The following is a 20,621-nucleotide window of genomic DNA, read 5'->3' on the forward strand; positions in this document are numbered from 1 at the left end:
GCTGCGAGCCGGCCCGCGCCCTCCCCCGGGAGCCTGGCGGAGTCTGCGCCATGGAAGGCCGCGCCGGGCGGGCCGGGGCCCGGACTGGGCCGCATCAGGTAAACGTCGGGGTGCCGCTCCCCCCTGGCCAGGCGAGAGTCCGCTGCGGTGCCGCCCGGCCTGGGACCCTCGCCGGAGCCCGGTCTGGGGGCTGCAGGCGTGCGGCACCGCCTTCCCGGGACCCGGGGCGAGGGGAGAAGCCGGCTTCTGCCCCCTTGCTCTGCTCCGGAGCGCGCCAAGGGCCACAGGGTGACGTTGTAGGATCCTCGGACCCTTTTCGGTGCGGATGACGCCGGGGGATGGGCAGCGGTGGGGAGGGGGCCTCTACGGGAGAAGCTGAAGGATGCGCGGCCCTGGGAAGGGACGCAGGTGGAAGGGCTGGCGACCGAGGACGGGAAACAGGAAGTACGAGGCTGAGAGCAGCTTTGCTCAGACCAGGCTCTTTCCTTTTTTCTTTGTTCCCCCTTTTTTGGGGGGGAGGCTCACACTCAGCGATGCTCAGGGGTTACTCCTGGTTATACACTCAGGAGTTACTCCTGGTGGTGCTCGGGGGACCGTATGGGATACTGCTTTTTTTGGGGGGGGGGGGCGCTCACCCAGAGATGCTCAGGGGTTACTCCTCGCTGTGAGTGCCGCCTGGCGGTGCTTGGGGGACCGTATGGGATGCTGGGGATGGAACCCAGGTCGGCCACTTGCAAGGCAAACACCCTACCAGCTGTACTGTTGCTCCAGCCCCCAGACCAGGCTATTTTTTTTTGTATTGTTTTGTTTTGGGGTCACACCCGGAGATGTACAGAGGTTACTCCTGCCTCTGCACTCAGGTATTACTCCTGGCAGTGCTCTGGGGACCATGTGGGATTCTGGGAATTGAACCCCGGTCTGTGGTGTGCAAGGCAAATGCCCTACCCACTGTGCTATTGCTCCAGCCCCAGAGACCAGGCTATTTTAACCATCTGTCGACTTTGCCTGTTTGCTTTGGAGTCACCTATGCCTGTGCTGAGGGGTTGCCTCTCTTCTTCCTCCCCCCCCCCCCCCCTCAGGATTAGCTCCTAGTGGCTCTAGGAGAACATAAAATGTCAGGAACTGAACCCGAACCTCCTACAGGCAAAGCACCCGTTGGTTGGGGGGGCTGTTCCAGTGGCCCCTACTGTGTATAAGATTATGTCATTTTTATATTGATATATGAAGTGTGAAGTGATCCTTCAGAGAATACGAAGAGTGCTTTATGCAAAGTGCCAAGTCATTTCTTTTTTTAAATTTTTTTTATTTTATAAGTTAGTTCACAATATTGGACTACATTTAATATTCAAACACCAATCCCATTACCATTACACCTTCCCACCACCAAATTTGGGATGTTTCCATCCCAAGCCCCAAGCCCTGTCCCAAAACACAACCGAAATAATATATTTTGTATTGTCTGTTATGAAGAACTGCTGAACATGCTTACCGAAAAGTGTTCATGTAGGAAACAGTGAGAAGATGGTTCTGTTTTGGCAGGAGCCACTAAGACATGCTATAGGCTATCACTAACATGTTGTTAAAGTTTGGGTGATGTGAACTTTGGTATATAGATCTGAAAACGTATATATGCATATATATATATTTCCCGCTATGATTTGTTGCCTACTGTCTGAACCCCATCAAATATGGTGTGGTAATTATGGAGAATGGGTAGGGAGTGTCTTACGATGTGTCCAGGAATACGTTCACTCATATGAAGCTCGGCCCTAGCGTGTAAGGACCAGCCGTGAGCGTGGCGGCGATTGGCTTCTGGAGATCAGCTGCCTGGGCTGGGTCCCTTGGGGTGGGGAGGGCTCTCACCCACCTCCCTCGGGGCGCCTTGAGTACAACAGCCTGGTGTGGAGTCCGGTGGCATGGCTATGGGGGCCTCATGTTGTGCTCCTTTCCGGGAGAAGCAGCCGTGTGATCTGGATGGTGGCTGATGACAAGATTATCTGGCGCCAGCAGGAGGTGGCTAATGGGAGTGACCCTGGGTCGCCAGAGACTGGGGGAAACTGGCAGAGGATCTCTGCTCCTGGGTGCCCTTGAGCCCACCAAGTCATTTCTGGGCACTTTATGAAAACATCAGTTAACATGTTTGTCTTCCTTGGCTTCCCTAATTAGTACAAGTATGTAATTTGGCAAATCCTTTATGTGTCTTTTGTTTTTTTGCTGGGGGCACATCTGGGGGGACAGGGAGGTGCCAGGGTTCAAATCTTGGGCTCCCAAGTCCTTTGAGCCATATCCCTCGCCCCTCAGAGACATTGAAACTATGTGTATAAGGGAAATACTTTTTGTATTTATATCAGACCCATTTCGGTGTTTGGTGTGCCGATTTAGTAGTTGCAGCTCAGAATGGCTCATGCTTGTCCCTAAATTTCTTTATAGTCTTGTAGATTTCGGATTTTATTTTTATTATGTACACATTTGTTAAATAACAATTGGTAACCATCCAGCTCCTTTAGTTTTTTGGGAGGGGAAGGGGCTTGGGACCATGCCCAGTGTTGCTCAGGGTTTTCTCCAGACTCTGTGCTCAGGGATCATGCCTGGTTGAGCTTGGGGACCAGAGGTGCTGGGGGTTCAGTCCAAATTGGCTGTGTGCAAGGCAAGCATCCTGCCCACTGTACTCTCTCTTTTTAACTCTAGAAGTTAAAAAGCCAACTTCTGTAGCTTTTTCACAAATATATTTCTTACCAAGTCCCAGTATGGGACAGTTTCAGATATTTCTTCATATGCTAATTAGCAGCAGCTGGGTCAGCAGTCATTCAGACTTAAGACCTGGAGGTTCAGTTCACTTGCCATCCCGTATATCAGTAACACAGTCCACAGATAGAAGCAGAATTTTTAGATCTAGAATGAATTTGAGTGATCATCTGATCAAAGGGATGGGGGGGGGGGGGTGGCGTGCTCGTTTCTTTCTTTGGTTTGGATTGGTTGGGTTGGGTTGGGTTGGGTTTGTAGGACATACCTAGTTGTTGTCAGGGCTTACTCTGGGCCCTGCACACAGAGATGCAGGGACTGTATGGGGTGCCAGGTATTGAAGCTGGGGTTGGCGCTGTGCAAGGCAGGCATCTTTCTTCCTGTACTAGCTCTGTGGATCTGATCCAAAAGTTTTTCACTTTGAGGCACAAGGATGCTGTTGACACCTTGTTTCTTTCGATGCTTGCTTCTGTAATTGTGGGTCATGATCCCATAGGAAATTGTGAAAAGTTGGTCAGTAGTGAAAGGGTTTTTGAATACACCAAGGCTACAAATTAGTTAAAGAGCAGCCTTAAAGTGAACCTGAGGTATTTCTGGCACTTTGTAGCATTTCAAAAGGGGCATCTCCTCAGGAGTGTAAAAAGTTTCAGGAGCCTGCACCATATAACAGGGTGCAGTGCTGCCACCTGAGTCAGAAACAACTCTAGTGCTTTGTTAAAAAGGTCAGGTATTGGTGCTGGAGTGATAGCACAGATTGGGCGTTTGCCTTGCACGTGGCCGACCCGAGTTAGATTCCCAGCATACCATATGGTCCCCCGAGCACCCCCAGGAGCGATTCCTAAATGTGTAAGCCAGGAGTAACCCCTGTGCATTGCCGGGTATGACCCAAAAAGCAAAAATAATAATGATAATAATAATAAAAAGGTCAGTTATTGAGCCAGGGGTGTGCTCAGCGGTAGAGGACATACTTGCCTCGAATGTGTAAGGCCCTGGGTCGGATCCCTGGCACTGCAAAACAAGAAAGAAAAAGTGCATTTCTGAACCCAAACCCCAGACTAAGTAGATCAAATTCTCCTGAAATGGACATTTTTTGGTGGGAGAGGGTTGGTGGTTCAGGCCATACCTGATTGTGCTCAGGGATTGTTCCTGCATTTCTGACAGTGCTTAGCTGATTGTATGCAGTGTTGGACTTGGAACTGGAGCCTGTTGTGTGCAAGATAAGTGCCTTACCCCAGTTCTCTCTGTCACTGTCTCTGTCTCTGTCTCTGTGTCTCTGTCTCTGTATCTCTCTCTCTCTCTCTCTCTCTCTCTCTCCCTCTCTCTCTCTCTCTCTCCTCCCACTCTCTGGTTTCTCTCTCTGGTGTCTCTGTCTCTGTCTCTGTCTGTCTGTCTGTCTGTCTCTCTCTCTCTCTCTTGTCTCCTCTCTCTTCTTTCTCTTCCCCCTACCCCCAAGATGGTCATTTTTATCAAGCAGTTTACAAATATTGGAAGAAGAAACTATCTTAAAGGGCATGCAGCGGAAGTTAATGAAACTTTTGAAGTTTGTAGGGTTTAAATGTGCTGCAGGAGTCTTCTGAGGAAAGGGTCCTTCCACTGCTTGTGTGCGTTTCTCAAAGTTACATGTTGTTTATTTGATTAGTAGTCCCATTTTCTTTCTTCTTCTTTTGGGTTTTTGTTTGTTTAGTTTGGGGGCCACACCCAACTGTGCTCAGGGATCACTCCTGGCAGGACATGGAGGACCATATAAGGTGCTGGGGATTGCACCCAGGTTGGCTGCATGCAAGGCAAGCATCCTGCCCGCTGTATTATGGCTCGTGCCCTTCAGCCTGGCTTTTGAAAGGACTATACAAATGCCAGCTTTTCCCAAGGTTACTCACTGCCTTCACCTTTGAGAAGAATTTCTAGATGTTGTCATCATCCTCTTCCTGAGCATGAAGAAACACCCTTCCCAGTGGAATTTCCTTTATACATCTTAGTTGCCTTCCCAGTCGTTTGCAAACCTCCCCCCACCAAGGTAATTTTTTTTTTTTTTTTTTTTTTTTTTTTTGCTTTTTGAGTCACACCCGGCGATGCTCAAGGGTTTCTCCTGGCTCATGCATTCAGGAATTGCTCCTGGCGGTGCTCGGGGGACCATATGGGATGCTGGGAATCAAACCTGTGTCGTCCATGTTGGCTGCGTACAAGGCAAACGCCCTACCTGCTGTGCTATAGCTCCAGCCCCGGTAATTCTTAACTTCCAGGCTGGACCCTTTCCAGAATTCCCCTCTGTCCCTTCTGCATACTCATGTTGGTAGCCTGCCAGTATCTTCAGCCATCTCAGCCTCCCACTTCAGTTTCTATTCTAGCTCCTCTTTTTCCAGCTACACTGTATTTATTGGTTTTGGGGGATCACACCTGGTGGGGCTCAGGGGATTGTTGGTCAGGGGTTGTTCTCCTGGAAGTACTCATGTTGTTGGGGATTGAGCCCAGGGATCCAGCATGCAGAGAATGCACCCCAGTCCATTCAGCTGCCTCTCTGGCCCCCAACTGCCCTTTACAAATGGGATTTCTTGGGAGAGAGAGAGAGAGAGAGAGAGAGAGAGAGAGAGAGAGAGAGAGTGTACAGGGGTGTAAGGCACTTGCTTTGCATGTGGCAGACGCTGGTTCGATCCTTAGCACTGTGTATAATCCTCCCAGCACAACCAGGAGTGATTCCTGGTCACAGAACCAGGAACAGGCCTTGAGCACAGCCGGTGTGGTTCACACCCCAAAACAAAACACAAGAAAAAGTCAAAGTAAATCTGGACTTTTGGTAGGCTGTATTCGTGCTTGTGCTGGCCGTATGTTCTCCTGTCTGAACATGTTCCTCCCTTATGGGCACTGCTAGTTGGATCTCCACCACCCTCTGACGTGATGTCCTATTTCCAGCTGCCTACTGGTTGTCATGAAACTCAACCTGATAAGGTTTAAATTTTGTTTCGTTTTGGGATAATACCCATTGATGCTCAGGGTTTATTCAGGGATCACTCCTGGAGAGGCTTGGGGGCACAACAGTTAAATCAGTATTGACTGTGTGCAAGGCACTGTCTTACTCAGTGTCTTGTCTCTCCGTCTAATTTCTCTTCTAATCTAACCACTTTTCTTTTTTTGAAAAAGGAAAGAAAGAAAGGGAAAAAATCCTATGCCCTGGAAATATAGACTCATACTCAGGTGGTTTCCTTTATGTACATTAGAAGACATTTCTGTGATGTTGTTATTTTAGGAGTGAACTTACCTGTGTGTGTGCTGGGGCTGGGGGTGACTGTGCCGGGATGGAACCCAGGATTGTACTCTTCTGTCACTCCACCTTCTACCACTGAGCCACATCCTTGGCCAAAAGTTGTGTTTTTTACTCTCTGTGTGATGTTCCATAGATCAGAGTTCTTCAGAGCACATTTTGGAAGTGATTTCTGCTATTTTTCCTGATCTTTGTCTCCTTCCATATCTCACCCATACCATAAAGTCCAGACTTAGAAAGTTACTTATAGGGGTCAGAGCGGTAGTACAGCAGGTAGGGTGTTTGTCTTACATGCAGGTGACCTGGGTTTAATCCCTGGCATCCCATATGGTCCCCTGAGCACTGCCAGGAGTAATTCCTGAGTGCAGAGCCAGGAGTAAACCTTGAGCATTGCTGGGTGTCACCCAAAAAACAAACAAACAAACAAAAAGTTGTGGTTCTTCACAGTATTCTAAAACAGCTTTAGACCTTTGCTCAGGTCTGCTGAGGGTTCCCTGCACATCCCAGGATCTTTCGGCACCCAACCCTGGCATTGTACTGAAATCTTTGTGAATTTTTCTTTGCATGATGAAAATAAGGACTGTGAGCCAGAGTGATAAGTACAGTGGGCAGGGTACTCGCCTTGAATGTAGCTAACCTGGGTTTGATCCCTGTATTCCATATGTCCCTCAAGCCTAGCAGGAGTGACTTCAGCACAGCTGGGTGCAGACACACACACACACACACACACACACACACACACACACACTCCTCCAAATAAATAAAAGGGTGGGGTGGGGAGAATCAATGTGTCCTTGCTGGCCTAATTCAAAGATTTATGCTAGTTAAGCCCCTTCTTTCCACTCTGCTGAAACTTTCATAATGCCTTCCTAATCATGCTGCTTCTCTTGACAAGCTGCGTATTATCAAGATGGAGCAGGCAGAGGTATGTACAAATGTGACTTTCATTCGAATTTAAAAGTACTTGTCTTCCATAGTTTTCATAGATCCTTGCTATGAACAGGCATTTCTTACCATTACAAAACTCCATTGAGGGCCAGAGAGGTAGTTAGTGGGTAGATGGATAGTATACCTCGTATGCAGCCAATCTCGGTTTGATTCCCTGCACCAGATATGGTCCCCCAAACCCTCCCAGGAGTGATCCCTGAGGTCAGAGTCAGTAGTATGCCCTGATTATCACTAGATATGGTCCAGAAACCATATGGAGTGCCAGGAATTGAATCTGGGTCAGCCATATGCAAGGCAAGCACCTTATTTGCTGTACTGTCTTTCCAGCCCCACTCTCTGACCCTCATCCTGTTGAAATAAAAGAGGTGGCATTTTCATCTGCTCGGGGATTGCTGGGGACATTGTCCCAAGCATATGTAAGTAGGTCTGTGCTTGTCATGTTTTTCCCCAGGCCGTTGAGACTGTTGGGGATGAACGCAGGTGCATAAGAAGAAGAGTTAAGATGGGCAGGTGGAGGCATTGTATGCAGTGAGCTATCACGAACAGTATTGGAAACCATAGTACCACAGTAAAACATAGGGAGGTGAAAGGTTGACTTATGGGGAGGTTCTGATGAAAATCAGCTGAGTTGCTGGTAAGTATTATTTTCCATTAAAATTTGAGAAGAAGGCATTATAGTGAAAAAGCAGTTTGACTATATCTATATCTATATACCTCATGCAAAAAAATTCAAAGTGGATCAAAGACTTTGAGATCTGTCTGACCAGAAACATCAACTTTATACATCCTTAGTGTAGAAAGTACACTGAAGAAGATATGGACAGAACACTTCAAGATTTCGACCTCAAAGTTGCCTTTAGTGATCTGATACCACTGGTAAAGGCAACAAAATAAAAAACAAATGGGACTACATAAAATTTAAGAAGTTCTGCATGGAAAAGAAAAGCATGGGTTAAAACTAAAAGACATTTGTTGGCCAGAGCGATGGCATAGTGGGTAGGGTGTTTGCCTTGCATGCGGCTGACTCAGTTCAAGCCCCAGCATCTCATATAGTCCCCTGACTACTGCCTGGAGTAATTCCTGAGTGCAGAGTTAGGAGTTATCTCTGAGCATTGCCAGGTGTGGCCACAAACAAACAAAACCCAAAATAACACCCAAAAGACAGCTAAATGAATTGGAAAAAATATTTGCATTCAACACATCAGATAAAAGTTTTATATACAGGATGTATGAAGTACTCACAAAATACAACAAACAACAAAATTCAACACCCAATAAATGGGGAGAAGAAATGAATAAACACTTCTCAGAGGAAGGCAGGCAGATGGCCAGTAGGTACATGAAAAAATGCCCAGCATCACTTATTATCAGAGAGATCCATGTCAAGACTACGATGAGATACCATCTCACACTAGTGAGAATGACATATATCAAAATAGTAGGAACAATCTGTGTTGGCGGGGATATGGTGAAAAAGAAACTCTTATTCATTGCTGGTGGGAATGTTGGAATGTTGTCTGGTACAACCCCTGTGGAAAATAGTATGGAGAGTTCACAATAAACAGAATTGAATTATCTTATGATCTAGCAATTACGCTCTTCGGCATCTATGTCCAGGACATAAAAAACTCTCTCAAAAGGACACATGCACACCACTATTCATTTCCGCACTCAGTACAACAGCTAAGATATGGAATCAGCCTAAGTGTCCAAAAATAGATGAATGGATTATGAAAATATGGTATATATATGCAATGGAATATTATACAGCTGCAAGGAACTATGAACTCATGCAATTTCTTGCAACATGGTTGGAACTGGAAGATATCACGTTGAGGACAGTAAGCCAGAAGAAGAAAGACAGACACAGGATGGTCCCACTTATCTGTGGAATACTGGATGAGAAAATGCATTGTAGTAAAGGTGGGGAGGCCTCGATCACCCTTGACCCAGTGTTTAGAGGAAAGAAATCTAGGGGGTAGGGGGAGAAGAGAACGAGAAGTAACGGGTGAACGGGCTTCAGGGCGTCAGTGATCCCAGTGCTGTGAGTGAGGGCTCTGGCCATAGACCCAAAGCAGATTCAGCGGAACTGAAAGCATGAGACCCAAGCAACAAGCACCGGACCTTTGTAATGAGCCTGTCAAGGTGACAGGCAGGGGTGGAACAGTGGCTGGGGCAGGAAGGGAGTCTGGGAGCACTGGTGGAGGAAGTCGATGCTGGTGGAAGAATTGGTGTTGCATTTTTGTGTGCCTGAAGTGCAACTCTCAGTGGCTTTATACGTCATGGCTCTTTGATGAAATTTTTTTTAAAAGGTAAAAAATGCTCGAAGCAGAGCCATTCTGTGCCGGTGTCGTCTTCAGGAGAGGCTGGGGAGCTTTCGACTATGGACTTGGAAACTTACCCACCCTTATCTGTTCTTTTACTAATGAGCCTCAGCAAAGTTCAATAACTGCCTCTGGCCACCCCATGAATCAGTCACAGTCCCTCTTATGGGCAACACAAAGAATTCTTGGTGGGCTGACTGGCTCCGCCACATGGGCACGTAGATCGTACAGGGGGCAGGGTTGTAGCAGGCATTCACTCAGTCAAGAGCACCAGAACAATCTATGGTGAGTGAACAAGGAGATTTTTATTCTGGTGAGCTGGGTCCAGACAGCAAGGGTGTCTGAGAACATCCGCAGGAAGCAGTGACCTCACAAGCACTTTTATGGGACATTATTGCAAATTCAGCATTAGTCTGCTTCATACTGAGACATTGTGAGGGGGTGTGCATGTATCGTGACATCTGAGCAGCTTGGCTATAGGGGGAGTTTCCTAAAATCTGCATCTTCTTGATAGAACTGGGAAGTTCATCCCAAGTGCAGACAAGGGTGGGCATCTTCAAAATTTTCCACCCACAAGTTCAAAGCATACCTGTGTATAAGTTATAAATCAATATCAAATCAAAGGTGCATATCCTACGTGTTCCTCATAGCTAGGAATAAAGAGCAGATGTGGCAGTGAGGTGGGTGTCTGTTCTTTCTGATCCACAGAGGCTCTCTGCAGACGCTGATGAAGGTGAAGCCAAGGCAGGTGAAGAGCCGCTCCTGAGGAAGAGTTCTCAGCGGTTTGTCATCTTTCCCATCCAGTATCCTGATATCTGGAGAATGTATAAGCAGGCCCAGGCGTCCTTCTGGACTGCAGAAGAGGTAAGTACCGTCAGCTTCACAGGCGTGCTTGTTGGGCAAACGGCCATTGGAAAGTCTTTGTTTATCTCGTAAGATACAGGGACAAGAATGAGCTGATGCTCACTGCCAAGACTAACACAGAGCTCTGAAGGGTTTGGGGATCAGGTGGCTTTCTAGAAACACAGACCAAAAAAATAACCCAAAACAGCACCTCCCTGGACCAGATTTTTAGATCCAGTGTATTTCAGCGCGTTTCTTCTTTATTTATTTTTTTTTTTGCTTTTGGGGTCACACCCGGCGATGCACAGGGGTTACTCCTGGCTCTGCACTCAGGAGTTACCCCTGGCGGTGCTCAGGGGACCATATGGGATGCCGGGAATCGAACCCGGGTTGGCCGTGTGCAAGGCAAACGTCCTACCTGCTGTGCTATCTCTCCAGACTTGGTGTGCAGTGGCCAGCCCAGTGGTTAGATGGCAGCTGTAGCCCCCAGTCCCTCCCCGACCCCCCAAACGAGAGCAGACTTTTTCCAGCCCTGCTTTCACTTGAGAGAAGAACCTGAACGGCAGCAGGGAGCCGAAATACTCCCTCCCCAGAGCCCGCCCGCTGCATCCGCCATGCCCCTGCTCCTTCCCCAGCCTGGCACAGCTGCCCCAAGACACGAATAGCTGCAGAGGGATTCTGTTGACCTGATGTTTGCCTAGCAGGAAATGAGTTGAGCACAACAAATGAGAAATAGCATGTCTGTTTGATAGGCTAAGTTGGCCATGCATGCAACTGCACTGTGGTCTAACTGAAACCCGAAGGCACGGTCTTTTTCTTTGAAGGTGATGTTTGCCACCTGCCAGAGCATTCTCGTCCTGGTGTGTCTTCCATCTGTCTAGATGCCTCTATCATCTGGATCCACCTCCTCACAAAGAAGTTTCACTCCTGCCCCAGCCAAACTGCTCAGCTCTGCCCTAATTTTAGTCAAGCTGGGAAAGTTGCTTGGTCTCTCTGCGGGTCTGGGACGGGACTGGGACCGGGGCCGACGGGCTTTAATAGGATTCACTGGGACACTCAAGGATTAGTGAGATATTCTGAATGTTATGCCCTACCCACTCCAGCCCCTATAGTTTATTTTTGCTATTTTATTTGGTGTTTTTTGGTATGGGTGTCATACATGTGAAACATGAATTCTATCCCTGACCCAGGCATTATTGGTTTTCCCAATGATTTTTTGTTGTTGTTGGTTTTGTTCTTGCTATGTTTTTATTTTTGGGCCATACCTGGGTATGCCTAGCACTTATTCCTGGTTCCTCAGTCAGAGATCACTCATGGCAATGCTTGGGGGACCGTATGTGGTAACAGGCAGTGCCTTACCTGCTGTATTATCTCTCTAGCCAAAATTAAACATATTTTTAAAAACTTTTTAATTGAATCACTGTGAGATAGACCCATACAAAGATGTTCATGATTGAATTTCAGTCTTATAGTTATTCCAACACCCATCCCTCCACCAGTGCACATTTCCCAGCACCCGTGTCCCCAGGGTCCGTCCCATCACCCCTCACCCCACCCTACACACACCCTCTACCTGCCTCTATAGCAGGCGCTTTTCTTCTCTGTCTCTGTCTCTGTCTCTCTTTCTCTCTCCCCCCCACCCCCACCCCCACCCCCAGCCATTTGGCGCATTGTGGTTTGCAATTTTGATACCAAAAGGTTACAAAGAATATCCCTTGACCTGCTTTCAACCCTCAGATCTTGTCCAGCATGGTCATTCCCAGCTATTATTATTCTACCGGTTTCTTCTCTCTCTTATCTACCTTCAGCCCCCCACACACTTGTGGTTAGTTCCAACTATTGACTAGTCCTCCTAACCCTGTTTTCCCTGGCCATGGATGTTAGTCTTCTACTATATACATTTTAATATACTACAAATGAAGGCAGTCATTCTCTGTCTGTCCCTCTCCTGACTCATTTCACTCATGATACTCTCCATGTCCATCCATTTATAGGCAAATTTCATGACTTCATTTTTACTAACAGCTGCATAGTATTCCATTGTGTAGAGGTGCCATAGTTTATCTATTTGTCTGTTCTTGGGCACTCAGTTTGTTCCCAGATTCTGACTATGGTGACTGGTGCTGCAATGAACATAGGAATGCAGATGGTGTTTCTGCTGTGTTTTTGGGCCCCAGGGTATATTCTCAGAAGTGGTATTGCTGGGTCAAATGGGAGCTCAGTTTCTAGTTTTTTGAGAAATGTCCACATTGTTTTCCAAAACAGCTAGACCGGTAGGCATTCCCCCCAACAGTGAAGGACCAGTCGGCATTCTCCCCACATCCATGCCAACATTCATTGCTTTTGTTCTTTTGGATGTAGAATTGAACATATTTTAATGGACCAGTCTCCTAGCCATCCATTCTTGTGCCTTATTTGGTCTTCTTTGGACAAGTGCCTATTCAAATCTTTTGCCCGTTTTTGAATTGGGTTATTTGGTGATGGTGGTGTTGAGTTGTGTGAAGTGAGTTCTTTATATATCTGTATATATATCTGTATATATACTTTTTTTTTTTCCCCTCCCATTGATCGTCGATTTGCTCGAGCGGGCCCAGTAACGTCTCCATTGGAGACTTTGTTGTTACTGTGTCTGGCATATCGAATACTCTCGGTAGCTTGCCGGGCTCTCCGAGAGGGGCGGAGGAATCGAACTCGGGTCGGCCATGTTGGCCGCTTGTAAGGCGAACGCCCTACCCGCTGTGCTACATACACATGTTTATATATGTATGTATATTTTTGTTTATTTGTTGTTTTTTGGGTCACATATGGCAGTGCTCAGGATTACTCCTGATGGTGCTTGGGGGACCATATGGGTTGCCGAAGATTTATCCTGGGTTGGCCGCAATCAAGTTAAGTACCCTGCCTGCAGTACTACTTCTCCAGCCCAAGTTCCTTAAATGTTTTTTGATTAACCCCCTCATCTGATAAATGATATGAAATAGCTTCTTCTTCATCAGCAGATTTGCTTTTTCATTTTTGTGTTCTTTCTTTGTAAACATACACAAATCAAAACATAAATGCAAACAAAATCTTTTCCAGTCAGTGCAGTCACATTTATCTATTTTTTCTTTTATTTCCTTTGCTGTTGGTATTGAGTTCCCAAAGATATCTCTGCAGTAGATGATTATATTACCTATTTTTTTCCTATGTATTTTATGGTTTCAGGCTTCAAGATTGTTTTTCATATTGCGCATCCCATAAATCCTAGAATATCCCTCTTTAAAAATTAATTCTGGTAAAAATTTTCAAAAAAATTTCTTAAAAGGCTGATTTTTATGCCGTGTTTAAAAACCCAGTTTGTAGGACCTGAGAGATTATACAGGCGTAAGGTGGTTGCGAGTTTAAAATATGGTCCCCAAGTCACTGCCAAGAGTCAGTCTTGAGTGCAGAGCCAGGAGTAGCTCCTGAACATCACCAGGTGTGGCCCAAATCTCCTCACCCCACCCACCAAAAATCCCTCCAGTTGTTACATTTTTGACATTCTGGGTATGAGCAGATTAACTGGCGGTAATGTAAAGTGGTAGTTTAAACAATTGCTTGCCAGGTATCTAATTATCTTATACTATAGTAACTAAAGTTTGCTGCAGGTTGACTTTAGGTTGACCTTGCGACCACTCACTAACAGCAAGTCTCACAATGGAGACGTTACTGGTGCCCTCTCAAGCAAATTGATGAACAATGGGAGGACAGTGCTATAATAAATATTGCAAAAGGTGATAACAGTTACTGCTGAGAGTAACTATTTATTAATCTTGTTCTTTTTTTTGAGATATGAAATTTTGGAAGCATATAAATTTTCAGTCTATAGCAATAATGTTAACAGTTTTTACTTTTTCACATTTTATTTGTAACAGGATGTACCTCCTTAACTTTGAAAGAAAGTTTGTTTTCCCAGCATTTGGAAAAGGTTTTAGCCCCAGGGTAAAATTTTTGAAAATTTTATTTCAGGTTGACTTATCAAAGGATCTCCCTCACTGGAATAAGCTTAAATCAGAGGAGAAGCATTTCATCTCTAACATCTTAGCCTTTTTTGCAGCCAGTGATGGAATTGTGAATGAAAACCTGGTAAGAGTTTTGCTTCGTTTTCTTTGTGTTCCCACCTAGGAGTTCAGGGATGAAAGTGGCAGGGACATCGTGAGACTGAGCCTGAAAAGTGATGTCTAGGAAATGAATTTGATGAAGCTTACCCATTGAAAATGAAAGTTTGATGAAGTGTCAGAGGAAAAAATATACTGCTGTTCTTTAACTAGCAAAATATCCAGAGATCAAGCTTATAATATCAAAACTATTGCCAGTGCACAGACAGGGGTTATTTTGGTTTCGTTTTGGGTTTTGTTTTTGGCCCACACCTGGCAATGCTCAGAGCTTACTCCTGGCTCCCCACTTAGGGGTCACTTCTGGCAGGCTTGGGGAACCATATGGAATACCAGGGATCAAACCTGGGGCAAGGCAAGCCTCCTCCTGTGCTGCACGGTATCTCTGGCCCTGAGTTTGATTTCTTTTACCCTAAGATATTAATCCTAATTGGAGAACCTGCACTTTCATAACCCTCTGGAGCTCTGTAGCAGAGCACTGGGTCATGGCTTCCCAATTTAAACCTTGCAGATGATTAGTCAGGAGAACTGCTTTCTAGCTAAACAGAATGCAAAGAATCCGTTCGAGCACTCATGAGTTGAAAGGGGCATCAGTAGATCCACATCTACTGTAGCAAAGTGATGATTTAAAAGCGAGTTCTACAAAATGGCTCATTTTTGGTCTATATTCTGAGTTTATTAGGCATCCTAATCATGATCTCCACTTCTTAGGTCAATTAATTAAATATCTTAACAATATAGCATGCAACAAGTTTGGCGTGGAAGTTTGGTAGATAAAAGTACTTGTTAAATGACCCGTTATGTCTCTCTCATCTATTGTGGCATGACAGGAAATTTTTTTCATGGAGTCAGGGAAGGGGCCACCACTTGGCTGTGCTGTGATGCAAGCTTACTTCTGGCTCTGTGCTCAGAGGTCACCCATGGGTCACTCCAGGCAGGTCTGGCCACATGCGGTGCCGAGAATCAGACCAGGCTCAGCTGAATGCAAAGCAAGTGTCCTACTCCCTGTAAGTGCCTTTTTCCGGCCCATGGCAGGCAGTTTTAAAATGATAGTTCTGATGTCCAGATTCTGACTTGCAGTGCTTAATGAGAACTCATAGAATTAGATCTTTTTCCCCTTATTTTCTAGGTGGAGCGTTTTAGCCAGGAGGTACAGGTTCCAGAAGCTCGCTGTTTCTATGGCTTTCAAATTGTCATCGAGAATGTTCATTCAGAGATGTACAGTTTGCTAATAGACACTTACATCAGAGATCCCAAGGAAAGGTATTGCGTGTAGTATTTTATTTTCAGAGGTTTATTCATTTCTTAATTATGTTAAGAGCAAGATTTGTTCCATAATAAAAGTATGGGAGTTTAGGAGAATAATATTTTTCTTATTAATATGTCAGATTAAAAAAATGAATAGAATTTTTTGTGGGGTACATCCTATTTAGCAGTTCAGTTTTCAAGTTTAGTCATTTTGGGGGCCAGAGCATTTGCCTTGCATACAGCCAACCCAGGTTCATTTCCTGGCACTCCATATGGTCTCCTGAGCACCACTAGGAGTAATTCCTGAGAGCCAGGAATAACCCCTAAACATTGTTGGGTAGGACCCAAAAAACAAAAAAATCAAATCTAGTCATTTTTTTTAATCAGACTATATCTAAACCATAAATTTTAGTTTACTTTCTTTTTTATATGTCTATTCCAATTTTGAGAAATGCAAAAAAATGCATACCAGAGAGTTTATTCTCCCTGATTGGTCTATAAAAATTTATTTCAGTTAAGAAAAATAAGTGAGGGCTGGAGAGATAGTACCATGGGTGGTAAGGCACTTGCCTTGCATGCGGGCAACCCAGGTTCAATCCCTGGCACCCCTGAGCACTTGGTCCCCTGAGCACTGCCAGGAATGATTCCTGAGTGCTGAGCCAGGAGTAACCCCTGAGTAGTGTGACCCAAAAGCAGCGTGACCCAGAAACTAAAATAAAATAAAAAGAAAGAAAAGAAAAAATAACTGTCGTTCATTCTTTTGTTCATACAGGGAATTTCTATTTAATGCAATTGAAACAATGCCTTATGTTAAGAAAAAGGCAGACTGGGCCTTGCGGTGGATAGCAGACAGAGAGTCTACTTTTGGTACGTATTTTCGTTGCCAGGAGCAGTCGGCCTCATAATCTGAGACTGTTGTATGGTGTGACTCTCGGGTACCAATCAAAGTTAAGGAACAGGAGAGACCAGCAGACATCCTGGTGTGTGCCTTTAGCAGAACTGTGATTTCTAATAATTAGAAGCTCGTGACAAAAGCATCTCAAGCTGTTGTCTGTTTTAATAAGTTGAAACTTGAAAGGTGGAAGTCTCAATGCACAGTTCCAGGTAAGAGCTAGTGACATAAAATATGATGAGATGAAACTGGGACTAGTCTGTTTTTGCTTTCAGGAATGTTTATTTTAGAGATTTTTTTTCTGGGGCTGTGGGGGATATCCAGGAATGGATATTTGGGCTATATCCAGGAGTGCTTCACGAGTACTCATCCCTATACTCACCCCATACTGCCTCACCCCTATACCACTGTTAAGCCCAGGATTATGGGTTCCCAAGCGGCGAGATAGACAGAAACACTAACTCGATAATGCAAAAGCAGTAGGAGTTTTAATCCAGTACCGTGGGGTCAACTATCTCACCCACAGAGTGGTCTCTTGATAGCGACCCCGACTTCAGGCAGCAAGCAGTTTATATAGGGTTTGATTCCATAAGTAATACATGCTTTATTGTTTCAGAAAAGAATCTTACTTTGTAACCAAACAAAGGTATTTTGGCAAGTGTCTGGGGTAACAGTGGTTAGGCAACAATTAAACAATAATTTTCAGTATCAGTACTAATTTTAGATTACATAGACTTCTCATTCTTTTAGGGTTAACAAAAAAGCAACTTCTGGGGCATTGTGAGAACTGATTAATTGAGCCCACTTGCTGAGCCCAGAAACTTTCCCAGGTGGGTTCAGGTTGGCTAGTTACACATTGTTTGATTGCTGGGAAATTGAAACTGTTTTAGTTCCCATAACTGAACCCGAGGCCTAGCTGATTTTGCTTATTTCTGCCGCCTGTCATGGCGTCAGTTTCACCCTTACACTACCTCTCTAGCTGTCTCTTTATTGTGTTTTAATGTTTATTGGGATTTGTACCCAGCAGTGCTCAGAGCTTGATTCTGACTTTTCTCAGGGATGCGACTCCTGGCTGGGCTCGGGACCATAAGGGGTGCTGAGGATTAACCTCCATCAGCTGCGTGCAACACAGGCCCCCTTCCCACTGTACCATCTCTCCAGGCCCTCTGGCTGTATTTAGAGGGATTAAAAGTTAAAGCCCACATGTTTCAGGGAACAAATATGGAGTTTCTAAAGAAGTAAGATTAAAAAGGGCTGACCCGATGATGCCGGAAGTAAAGGACTTGCCTTGTCTGCAGCTGCTGTGGCTCTACTCCTAGTTCAAATCCCTGGCACTACCTAAGGCCCCCAGAGCACAGGGCCAGGAATATATACCCTGAGCACCACTGGGCGTGTCTCAGTCCCACCTCCCTAAAAGATTAGGATTAGTGACTTGGGGCCAGAGCTAGAGTTCTGTGGGGAGGGCACTGTCCTTGCACGTGGCCAACCTGGCCTTGATCCCTGGCATCCCATTATAGTCTTCCAAGCACCACCCAGTATGGGCCTCCCCCCACCAAAAAAAAAATCAAAAACAGAATAAAAAGAATAGTATTCTTTTTTTTTTTTTTGAGTCGCTATGGGAAAAGTTACAAAGTTTTCAGGTTTAGGTCTTGGTCATGCAAATATTAATCACATTTCCCTTTACCAATACTTATTTTTCAACACAAAGAACCCCAATAAGCCCCCACCCCCCACCCCCCCAATGTCTGTGGGGCAGATGAATTCTAGTTAACACTCTGTCTACTTTGACTAGCTTCATTGTTTCGATAAAAGTCGCACCATTATTATTTAGACTTTACCCCCACCCCCCCAAATCAGCCATGCTGAAAAAGCATTGTGAAATGATTTGCTTTCTACAGCTGGGTTCAAGAATTAAATGATGGTTTTGGATTTCTGCTATTTTACTGATTAACCCTGGAAGTATTTCTACTGAGAGTCAGATAATTAAGAGATTGGTTTCTGTGCTTCTGGGGCCGTGGCCGTGCCGGAGAGCCGCTCGTGGGGGGCAACTGGTGACCTCGGTCGGGCGTGAAGGACGGGCCGGAACGCCCCTCCCCCCGCCACCCCTTCCCATGAGGTATCCGTCACACCCCCCACCCCCGGCTCAGACCTGCTCTCCACAAGGCTCCCATGCGGCCGCCATCTTTCTTTCCAGAGAGGAGAGGGCGGACAAGAATAATATTCTTAACTAGGGCAAGAAATAGTTTACAACAGCAGTTATATTTTTTATAGATCAATACAGACTGCTTTATAGGTGAGTTAAAATCCAATAACATTTGGGTGTGACCCCCAAACGCCACCCCCCAAAAAAAATCCAGACGCTGTTCATAAATGTAGTTTGAAAGGGGAGGAGGAACCAGAGAGAGCTCAGGGGATTGAGCATGTGCTTAGCATGCAGGAGGCCCAGGCTTAAGCCACACAGGCCACCACCAGCAGGAATGACCCCGAAGCACAGAGCCTGGGGCAACCCCTGAGTCCTGCCAGATGTAAACCAAAATCAAAAAAGAAGGAAGAGAAGGAAGGAGTATGAGCTTTATTTATTTTCTGGTTTTTGAGGCCACACCTTGCAGAGCTCAGCGCTTACTCCTGACTCTGCTGAAGGATCACATCTGGTGGGGTTCAGGGAACCATGTGTGGCTCCAGAGATCAAACTAGTGTCACACGTGTTCGTGGCAAGTGCCGCAAACCCTGTACTATCTGCCCTGCCCCGCACCCTGTTTGTGTTGGAATCGCAGATTCCTGGCAGTGCCTTTGGAGTTGCTCATGCAGCCGAGCTGTAAGATCACCCAGGTTTCTATCTGTGCCAACCCCCCAGCACATTTGTCCTACATCTGTCTGCTGCTCCCACCCCACACACATGAAGGGGAGCCAGCTCATTGCTGAGGCTCAAAGGTTCTCTTGGTCCCTGGCCGGCCAGTATCTGGCAGGGGTTGGAAGTAGCCATAACTCCCTTTTGTAGTGGGCAGAGATGCCAAACTGCTTTCTGAAGCCCCTCAGCCATGACACTTAACTTTTGGCTTTTGTTTCCTTCTTAGCCAAGGATCCAGTTGCAGTATTGGTATAAAATATGTGGAAAAAAAGTGTGTAGGCATTCATGTCAGCAGGAGAACATCCACAGTGTATGGTATTTCAGAAAGTGAAATTGTTTTATGTCTCCCAGGGGAAAGGGTGGTGGCCTTTGCCGCTGTTGAAGGAGTTTTCTTCTCGGGATCCTTTGCTGCTATTTTTTGGCTAAAGAAAAGAGGTCTTATGCCTGGACTCACCTTTTCCAATGAACTCATCAGCAGAGATGAAGTAAGGAGCAAAGTGTGCTAGTTATTTGTTTCTGTTCTTATGTCGAGTTCATTTCTTTTTCTTTTTTTCTCTGTTCTTACGGTGACACGAGGATCCTGATAATATAAGAAAATAGCTCTTCCGTGAGTTAGGTGGTCCTGAGACCACTTTATCTCCAGCCCAGACATTTTTGGTATGTGTGTGTGTATGGGGGGGGGGGTGTGGAGGTTGTGCTGGGTGTCGTTCAGTAAGAACTCTAAAACCTACTAGACAAATTCTGAAAATCTAGGCAGGCCTGGAAAATCGCTCAAAGGACTGGGGTGCAGATTGGGGCATAAAAGTCCCTGAACTGCAGGCCTGGTAGGAGGAGTTCCAGACTGGCCTCCAGACCCCCAAAGCACTGCCTGGGAAACCCCCAGTGTAAGTAAAACTACTGCTCAGATCCTCTGGGAGTCATCTTCATATTCCTTTTCCTTTTAAGCTCCATTTGCTCCTTCATGCCTGGGAGGTACCTGCCACGCCTGATCATCTTCCCTGTCCTTTCATCTGTTTCATTCCTTGCTCTGTTCTGGCCACTTTACCACTTACCCCTTATCTGATGCAGTTAGGTCAAACCCAAACAGAACAGCAGGAACCTTGCTCTTCCTTTTCCTTGGGGTCTGGAGCCACAAGGCCCTTCAGTCCACTTTCATTGACACCGACCTGACTCCTCAGGGTAGAGATGAGGGACCCTTTCAAATACTTTCCCTTCTCCGAGTCTCAGTTTGTTCAACTCTAACTTTCATGAGGTTGTGTTACATATCTGATGGAGTATGGGCGGAAGTACTTAATACATGCCCTAAAATGCTTTGTAGAATGACTTTTTCTTCTTTCACTGGTTTCTGCTTAACTTTAGGATCAAGATCAGTATGTGTAATACTGAA

At 45.7% G+C, this 20,621-nt stretch overlaps 1 protein-coding gene across 1 annotated transcript in view; it reads left to right on the forward strand.

The window, feature by feature from the left end:
* RRM2B (ribonucleotide reductase regulatory TP53 inducible subunit M2B) overlaps window positions 1-20,621 on the forward strand; it is a 32,637-nt gene continuing 12,016 nt past the window's right edge. The window contains exons 1-6 of the mRNA XM_056110220.1: window positions 1-98; window positions 9,979-10,134; window positions 14,101-14,217; window positions 15,376-15,509; window positions 16,267-16,361; window positions 19,586-19,719. Of these exons, the coding sequence (XP_055966195.1) occupies window positions 51-98; window positions 9,979-10,134; window positions 14,101-14,217; window positions 15,376-15,509; window positions 16,267-16,361; window positions 19,586-19,719 (684 nt within the window). The 5' untranslated portion in view covers window positions 1-50. The remainder of the gene's footprint in view (window positions 99-9,978; window positions 10,135-14,100; window positions 14,218-15,375; window positions 15,510-16,266; window positions 16,362-19,585; window positions 19,720-20,621) is intronic.

The sequence above is a fragment of the Sorex fumeus genome, unplaced genomic scaffold, assembly GCF_029834395.1.
Source record: "Sorex fumeus unplaced genomic scaffold, SorFum_2.1 ptg000002l, whole genome shotgun sequence".
Classification (NCBI taxonomy): Eukaryota; Metazoa; Chordata; class Mammalia; order Eulipotyphla; family Soricidae; genus Sorex; species Sorex fumeus.